Below are 8,388 nucleotides of genomic sequence, written 5' to 3'. Positions count from 1 at the left end.
TGGGTGTACAAACTTTCGCGGTTTTCGCGGATTTTGGCCTTTCTCGCGAAATAAATGTCTTTGAAAATTCTAAACAGGACAATTCGCGAAGTTAATGCTCGCGAAAAATTCTCAAAAAAATTGGAAATATATAAAGTCTCGAAATCGTAATAAATATCAAATTTTTGGGCATATTAATATCCTTTAATGCATTTTTAAAGTCGAAGAGCAACCGTCTTTAGCGGATTTAAGGAATATTGTTCACTTTTAAGGCAATTTTAATACGAAAATTCTCATTTTTATTCTACGATTCGCGAAAGTTTATGCTCGCGAAAAACATTTTTTCCTCAAATTCGCAAAAGTAAATGTCGTGAATTTCGCGATTTTTCGACCTCGCGAAAGTTTCTGTTCGCGAAAGTTTGTACGCCTAAACCATTTGATTGATTTCAATTCCCTTCGCGAATAGCAGTATGCGCGTTACTTTAGTGAACTGATTATAAATTCGAAGGAAAAAATGAACAATTCACCAGTTCACTTTTGAATGTGTGAGAGTGAGAGGTAAGAAGAGAGAAGATGGCAAATGCAGAGATAGCAGAAAGCACAAAGTGTCCTGCCAAAGGTTTGACTAGCGATGACATCGAAGAGACCTTACACCGGTTCATCATTTTGCAAGTGAGTTTTAGAATTATTTTCCTTTTTGTTTAGTTCATTACTTTACTATTCTAATGTTATACTTCGATGAACAGGAAGCCTTTTTGTAATTTTTTGTATATGTTTAATAAAGCATAGCCGTATACGTTATAGATTTTTCTTTACGTTTTAGGTTCCACGTGACAGTCATATGTTTGCCTGCAGGGCCATCGGGCAGAGCTGTGTTAGCAAAAAGCAATTTTTACAATCAAAAGTGGCTCGAATACCGGGGGTTGAGTTGGTGATGGCTTGCGTCACTGGCACAATGTCAAATTCGAAGAAAAAGGGTGTCGCGGCAAAGAAAAACATTAGAAGAGGTGTTGCCTTTTTTGTTACTTCGAAATCAGAGGCGGTGGAGGATGAGCTACTGAAACAAATTTGTATGTGGGGCGTACCCATGGATATTACGCACGTCAAGCCTCGCTGCAGAAGCAGAGATTCAAGAGAGATCGCATTGAGAGCCCTGTGCACAGTTGTTAAGGTATTTTTGTTATTCTTTTTATAACCGAGGCAGTCATTAACTAAAAAGAAAATAACACGACACAATTGTGCAGGCAAAGGGGAAACAGAAATCAAATAATAAGATTTAAAACGTGGAAATATCTTTTATTTCAATAAAGCTTTTTTACAAGTTTGCTCTGTAGTCGATGGGTCCTTCAAATCTTTTCTTTGGTTTCTTTTCTTCCTCTTTTTCTGCACTCTCCTGTTTGACCATCCATTGTGGCAGAGTGCGAGCATATCGTACTTTGTAAAGTTTTCTTCGTTTAAGGTGGGGTAAACCATTGACTTTATAAACGATATTTTCATATTCAGTTTCAACACCACTAGACTCTTCAGAGTTAAGATAAATAACATCTCCAACCTGACGCTTTGGCATAGTGTGACTTGCTTGTCTGAAATCTCAGAACAGAATGATCGGCATATATTGTAGCAAGCAACATTTTATTTAGAGTTAACGAAAGTGAGGCTATCTTTTTTAATGCATAGAAATCAAATCTTTTGAATGCTACTTTAAAAAGCTCCCTGAGGTGAATCCTATTGAATTTTTTACGCAAATGGCGTAACTGTGGGTAGAAACAGTTTTTAGATGGAGTAGATCAAGACTTTGTAATTTTTAATCATTTTTGAAAAAAATGGGCTACAATCGATGTAGCCCGGTGGAAGCCTGTCGATAGCCCGTCCATATTAGCTTGAATTTAGTTGGAAGCCTGTAGCCCGTTCATATATCACTAATAAGAGAGTTTTGCAGTGACGTAACTATTAAAATGGAAAGAGATTGGGTCAGAAATTAGAAATTCGAGGCATGCGCACTCAATGCAAACTGAGACTTTGTAATTTTTAATCGTTTTTGAAAAAAATGGGCTACAATCGATGTAGCCCGTTGATAGCCCGTTGATAGCCCGTCCATTTAAGCTTGAATTTAGTTGGAAGCCTGTAGCCCGTTCATATATCACTATAAGAGAGATTTGCAGTGACGTAACTGTTAAAATGGAAAGGGATTGGGACAGAAATTAGAAAATTCGAGGCATGCGCACTCAATTCAAACTGAGACTTTGTAATTTTTATTCATTTTTGAAAAAATTGGGCTACAATCGATGTAGCCCGGTGGTAGCCCGTTGATAGCCCGTCCATTTTAGCTTGAATTTAGTTGGAAGCCTGTAGCCCGTTCATATATCACTATAAGAGAGATTTGCAGTGACGTAACTGTTAAAATGGAAAGGGATTGGGACAGAAATTAGAAATTTGAGGCATGCGCACTCAATGCAAACTGAGACTTTGTAATTTTTAATCATTTTTGAAAAATTGGGCTACAATCGATGTAGCCCGTTGATAGCCCGTTGATAGCCCGTCCATTTAAGCTTGAATTTAGTTGGAAGCCTGTAGCCCGTTCATATATCACTATAAGAGAGATTTGCAGTGACGTAACTGTTAAAATGGAAAGGGATTGGGACAGAAATTAGAAAATTGAGGCATGCGCACTCAATTCAAACTGAGACTTTGTAATTTTTAATCATTTTTGAAAAAAATGGGCTACAATCGATGTAGCCCGGTGGAAGCCTGTCGATAGCCCGTCCATATTAGCTTGAATTTAGTTGGAAGCCTGTAGCCCGTTCATATATCACTATAAGAGAGATTTGCAGTGACGTAACTGTTAAAATGGAAAGGGATTGGGACAGAAATTAGAAAATTGAGGCATGCGCACTCAATTCAAACTGAGACTTTGTAATTTTTAATCATTTTTGAAAAAATGGGCTACAATCGATGTAGCCCGGTGGAAGCCTGTCGATAGCCCGTCCATATTAGCTAGAATTTAGTTGGAAGCCTGTAGCCCGTTCATATATCACTATAAGAGAGTTTTGCAGTGACGTAACTATTAAAATGGAAAGAGATTGGGTCAGAAATTAGAAATTCAAGGCATGCGCACTCAATTCAAACTGAGACTTCGTAATTTAATCATTTTTGAAAAAAATGGGCTACAATCGATGTAGCCCGGTGGTAGCCTGTCGATAGCCCGTCCATTTTAGATTGAATTTGGTTGGAAGCCTGTAGCCCGTTGGTTTATCGATATAAGAGACTTCTGAAGTGACGTAGTTATTGAAAATAAAAGGGACTGGGTTCGTGTTTTAAAATCAACGTATATGCACTCAATTGGCAATATAACTTATGTATGAAACAGTTAGCATGCGTCAGATTTGAATTACCGACATAGTCACTTTCATTTTCAATAATTACGTCACTGCACAACTCTCTTATAGTGATATATGAACGGGCTACAGGCTTCCAACTAAATTCAAGCTAATATGGACGGGCTATCGACAGGCTTCCACCGGGCTACATCGATTGTAGCCCATTTTTTTCAAAAATGATTAAAAATTACAAAGTGTCATTTTGCATTGAGTGCGCATGCCTCGAATTTCTAATTTCTGACCCAATCTCTTTCCATTTTAATAGTTACGTCACTGCAAAACTCTCTTATAGTGATATATGAACGGGCTACAGGCTTCCAACTAAATTCAAGCTAATATGGACGGGCTATCGACAGGCTTCCACCGGGCTACATCGATTGTAGCCCATTTTTTTCAAAAATGATTAAAAATTACAAAGTGTCATTTTGCATTGAGTGCACATGCCTCGAATTTCTAATTTCTGACCCAATCTCTTTCCATTTTAATAGTTACGTCACTGCAAAACTCTCTTATAGTGATATATGAACGGGCTACAGGCTTCCAACTAAATTCAAGCTAATATGGACGGGCTATCGACAGGCTTCCACCGGGCTACATCGATTGTAGCCCATTTTTTTCAAAAATGATTTAAGATTACAAAGTCTCATTTTGAATTGAGTGCGCATGCCTCGAATTTCTAATTTCTGACCCAATCTCTTTCCATTCAGATAGTTACGTCACTGCACAAATCTCTTATAGTGATAAATGAACGGGCTACGGGCTTCCAACTAAAACCAAGCTAAAATGGACGGGCTATCTATTGGCTACCACCGGGCTACATCGATTGTAGCCCATTTTTTTCAAAAATGATTAAAAATTAAAAAGTTTCAATTTGAATTGAGTGTGCATGCTTCGACTTTCTAATTTTTGACCCAATCTCTTTCCATTTAGATAGTTACGTCACTGCACAACTCTCTTATAGTGATATATGAACGGGCTACGGGCTTTCAACTAAATTTAAGCTAAAATGGACGGGCTATCGACGGTCTACCACCGGGCTACATCGATTGTAGCCCATCATGCAAAATACGGGATTTTAAAAACATGTTTTGCTTTTTTTATTTTGCAGGATCACAACAATCCATTTTCCGTCGAATTAATTGCTGGTAAAAACATAGAGGCCTGCTCCTTGTTAACGTTTTGTCCAGAATTTCATCAAATGGTCAAAGATGGTCAAAGTGCCCTTTGTCGGGTTGGTCTTAAATGCGGTTTGGAATGTGGTGTTTTGTCCTCTCGGGACCTGTTAAATCGCGAACCTGATTCGGACTTTGAGCGGGCATTGGAAGAAGTCCGAAAAGCAATGAGAAACGCTAAACATGGCTTCTATAAAGGATCATTTTACGTCCTATACGAGGGTGGTGAGTTATCTTTTTTGACTGTTTTTATATTTTGGCGCTTGATTCAAAAAGGTTGACAAAAATGACTCATGAGTTTATTTTCTTACTTTAAAGCTCGATACGCATATAGACGATTGAGCAGTGCCGAGGCGTACATGCACTCAATCATCAACATCACAAGTGATAAAGGAAAGTTTGCAAGATATGTCAATCAATTGACTGGATTCTTTTCGAAGCCAGACTGTAACGTAAGTATTTGTCTAAAATCTTACATCACCTAGACGTTTTTTGTACAAATAATGTCTTATTTAGCACCGTTGGACAAATGAAGTTGTAACCATTTTTAACTATTTCAATTTTTTAGTTGGTCGAACAGCTATTCTTTGATTCCGACATAATTGAAACGTCTGGAGGAAAATTCTTTAAACTGTCCAGCATGCAGTTTATACCATGTCCATACAAACAAGAAGACTTGGGAAAATATTCACCACGCATATACAAGGAGCATCATAAAGGTTTTGATTATAACTACTTCGCAGAGTGCGTAGAAAACAGCATCGACACTCAAATAAAACGCACCACATTTCTGATCAAATTTTATCAGTGTTTCTTGGCCAGCCAATTACCGATGAAAACGACCAAACCATTGCTCGTCGGAGACAAGAATTCCGGCAAGACGTCAATGGTAAAAGTAATTACAAGCCTCACCCTCCCGGAGTTTTGGTGTACCATCTCTAAAGAGAAAACCTTTGGTTTAAGTCAAATCCGGGACGACATCCAACTTGTTTTTCTTGACGAATTTACGGAAAAATTTATGTCCGCAGATATGGCAAAGATATTCTTTCAGGGCGGCAATCTCACCATATCACGGAAATTCAGTACACCAGAGTTGATTCAAAATAATGCAGGTCAGTAAAAATCGATGATAAACTAGCTTTGTAATTATCAATCCGTATAAAAATTGATTACGCCATACTTGAAGATAACGGTAAGAGGGGCTCTCACATCTTTCCGCTTTTGGTAATTTGAAGTTTAATATTAACAAAAATATCTGACTTCCCTCTCTGTTCAGGAATTTACATCACGTGCAATAAACTTCCGAACTACGGCTCCGACCAAGAAGATGTTGACGAGAGGTTCGACATCTACAAAATGCAGAGACTGCCTTCCAAAAACACAAACGTCACCGATTGGATGTCCAAATATGCTTTCAATGTGCTACTTTGGATCGTGAAAGAGATCAAAGAGAACCTTAGTCCAATCCACCAGCCGGAAATGTTTTTCCTCAGAGACAGCAACGACTTCATCCCTCGAAAAGTAAATACTTCCTCTGAAAGTTTTTATTTTTGGAAGGTGGTTATATTGGTTATTCTGTTTTTTTCAAGTTAGCAAATTCAATCGTTAAAATTTAATAGATAATAAGTTTCCAACTTGTTTCTAGATAACAAAACCCGTCTCAAATGAAGAAATGGCAAAGATGCGTGGTTCTCAAGTTGAACCGGCCGAACAAGTGGCATTCACGGTTGAAAACAGCTCAACGAGTGGAAAAGGTAACTTTTTGAGCTTATTTATTTATACTTATTTCTTCTGTCCATAATTTTATTACTATTTTCGCTAGAAAGGACCTCTCCATCAAAACGAGTTAATTCATTGTACTTTTAGGAAGACCATTGAAACGTGTTCGTCAGACGGATAGTGAGGACAGTGACTTTGAACCATCAACCAAACAGCCAAAACAATCAACGGGCGAGATATTTGCGCAGCAGTACAACAATATAGGTAAGGATTGCCTCGTAAAGAAAATAGAAACAAAAAATTAAGTGGTCATTACTTCTAACATTACTGTTCTTGGACAAAATTACATAGGCGAGTTACAGATATTGATGTTTACAATTATATCGGTATTTGTATTAATCTAATTTAGAACTGCCAATAATGAGCGAATACAAGACAAAGACTGGTAAAGAGCCGTTAAAAAGTCATCGCACATCCCGAAAAGTACCAGAGAAAGCATACATGAGTCAAGTGATGCAAGAAAATGTAGCTTCTGGACAAGGTAAATATGTGGGTTGATATTTGAAATAATTTTCATTAAAAAAAGATAAATCATTCATCCTAATGGAAATTTCTTGTGTTCAAAACATCGCTTTGTTTACTTTCAGGGCAATCAACCAATTGCGTTCTCCAAACAATTAGCGACAGTAACCTGGAAATGTCGAAAAACCAAGAACAAGCCAATGGTGCAGCTATTGAAAAGCAGTATAAAGATATAGGTAAATAGCCATTTGTATCGAAATTTCATTAAAAGACTCAAATCACCGCTGCCAAAACTGAATATAGACCATAATAAAGGTTGTGAACTTCTTTGCATAGTTTTATTTTTACACTATTAAACCTTTATTATATTTTATATTTTGTGAAGAACAACCGAAACCTGATCAATACAAGAAGCAGAATGGGAAAGAACCGTTAAAAAGCCACCGTAATACTCCGCACCAACGTCAACAGATAGAGCCGGAAACTACACCTCAGGATCAATTGATACAAGATCCCGACATCACATCTAATACTGGTAATTTTTTGTTTTATTCATATTTTTATCATAAAAATGTTTCTCTCACAACTCAATATCACTTTAATCGTTTACAATTTTAAACTTTCTTTATGAACTAAAATTAAATACAAAAATACGTTTACAATGGAATCTTTCGTTATCCAGCTGGCACACAGCGTTGTTTCAACATTTATATAACGTTTAGAAGGTCCATATAACGATAGATGAACGTTGAAACAAGGTTGCGTGCCAGGTGGATAGTTTGCATCGCTTAATTTTTGATAATTCGATATTTGGATACTTGAGAAAAAGGTTTACATTTTCGTTTTAATAGAAAGTGAAATCGACTCTGCCACTGAAAAACGACTTTTGGAATCAACGGATCTATCAGAAACTGAAGGCGAAGCAAGTTACAAGCAGATGGCAACGCCCAAACTAGCCGCAAGTCCTCTACGGAAGGAGGAAATCCTCAGATTTAAACTGGGGAAAACAAGATACAAATTTGACGATCTAAACTCTTACGAGTACTGGCGGGAGGTTAGAACAGTTTTGGCCACAAACATGGGTAGAAGAGAAAGATTAACCGGACATTATTATCTCAATTTTGATGACCACTTTGAGCCAAAAGGGGGTGTGAAATGTCGCATCCCGAAACCCGAGTTCGACGCATGGTGCTTGGTGAAGGGAAAGGTCCGAGAAGGATTTGATATAAAGGGATTTTGTTTGTGCTACCCCAATATTGAGGAAGAGTTGAAACGTCTGAGAACACTGATGACGATAATTGTAAACAGACCACCAATAAATAGTTAAAAAAAACATATTTTGTTGTTTTTCTTTTCTAGTCGGTAGACAATGATGTTTGAACGTTCATATAACGGAAATTATTCTTTTTCACCGTTTTCAACGTTTAAACAATGTTGTGTACCAGCTGAGTCGTCTCTTATTTCCCAGTTCTAAGATAAAGTAACTTTAGGATTTGATTGAAAAATAGAAAAAGGAGCCTTTTTTAAGACATGCATCAATTTATCATCATAAAGTCATAATTTTAGAGGAAAACATGATATTCCTAATAAAACATTTTCACAGATAATTTAGGCTTTAC

At 37.2% G+C, this 8,388-nt stretch overlaps 2 protein-coding genes across 2 annotated transcripts; both read left to right on the top strand.

Moving 5' to 3' along the window:
* Window positions 1-552: 552 nt before the first annotated feature.
* Window positions 553-5,648, top strand: LOC136811710 (uncharacterized). The gene is made up of 5 exons (XM_067068334.1): window positions 553-651; window positions 803-1,150; window positions 4,465-4,753; window positions 4,847-4,980; window positions 5,097-5,648. Exons 1-5 carry the CDS (start codon window positions 553-555, stop codon window positions 5,646-5,648), a joined length of 1,422 nt encoding a protein of 473 aa, XP_066924435.1.
* A 750-nt stretch (window positions 5,649-6,398) lies between these two features.
* LOC136811709 (uncharacterized) lies at window positions 6,399-8,096 on the top strand. The gene is made up of 5 exons (XM_067068333.1): window positions 6,399-6,511; window positions 6,657-6,788; window positions 6,895-7,005; window positions 7,155-7,304; window positions 7,621-8,096. The coding sequence occupies exons 2-5, from the start codon at window positions 6,668-6,670 to the stop codon at window positions 8,094-8,096; spliced, it is 858 nt and encodes a 285-aa protein (XP_066924434.1). The 5' UTR covers window positions 6,399-6,511; window positions 6,657-6,667.
* Window positions 8,097-8,388: the final 292 nt, after the last annotated feature.

This window comes from Clytia hemisphaerica, unplaced genomic scaffold, assembly GCF_902728285.1.
Source record: "Clytia hemisphaerica strain Z4C2 unplaced genomic scaffold, Clytia hemisphaerica genome assembly, whole genome shotgun sequence".
Taxonomy (NCBI): Eukaryota; Metazoa; Cnidaria; class Hydrozoa; order Leptothecata; family Clytiidae; genus Clytia; species Clytia hemisphaerica.
The sequence above is the reverse complement of the archived record's forward strand: the minus strand, read 5'-3'. Positions and strand labels throughout refer to the sequence as shown.

Bases quoted from the DNA above. Each gene is read 5' to 3' on its own strand.
- LOC136811709 (XM_067068333.1), top strand. From the start codon at position 6,668: ATGAGCGAATACAAGACAAAGACTGGTAAAGAGCCGTTAAAAAGTCAT. The intron at 6,789-6,894 runs GTAAATATGTGG...GTTTACTTTCAG, and splicing joins AAATGTAGCTTCTGGACAAG to GGCAATCAACCAATTGCGTT. The intron at 7,006-7,154 runs GTAAATAGCCAT...TATTTTGTGAAG, and splicing joins AAAGCAGTATAAAGATATAG to AACAACCGAAACCTGATCAA.
- LOC136811710 (XM_067068334.1), top strand. From the start codon at position 553: ATGGCAAATGCAGAGATAGCAGAAAGCACAAAGTGTCCTGCCAAAGGT. The intron at 1,151-4,464 runs GTATTTTTGTTA...TTTATTTTGCAG, and splicing joins CCCTGTGCACAGTTGTTAAG to GATCACAACAATCCATTTTC. The intron at 4,754-4,846 runs GTGAGTTATCTT...CTTACTTTAAAG, and splicing joins TTACGTCCTATACGAGGGTG to CTCGATACGCATATAGACGA.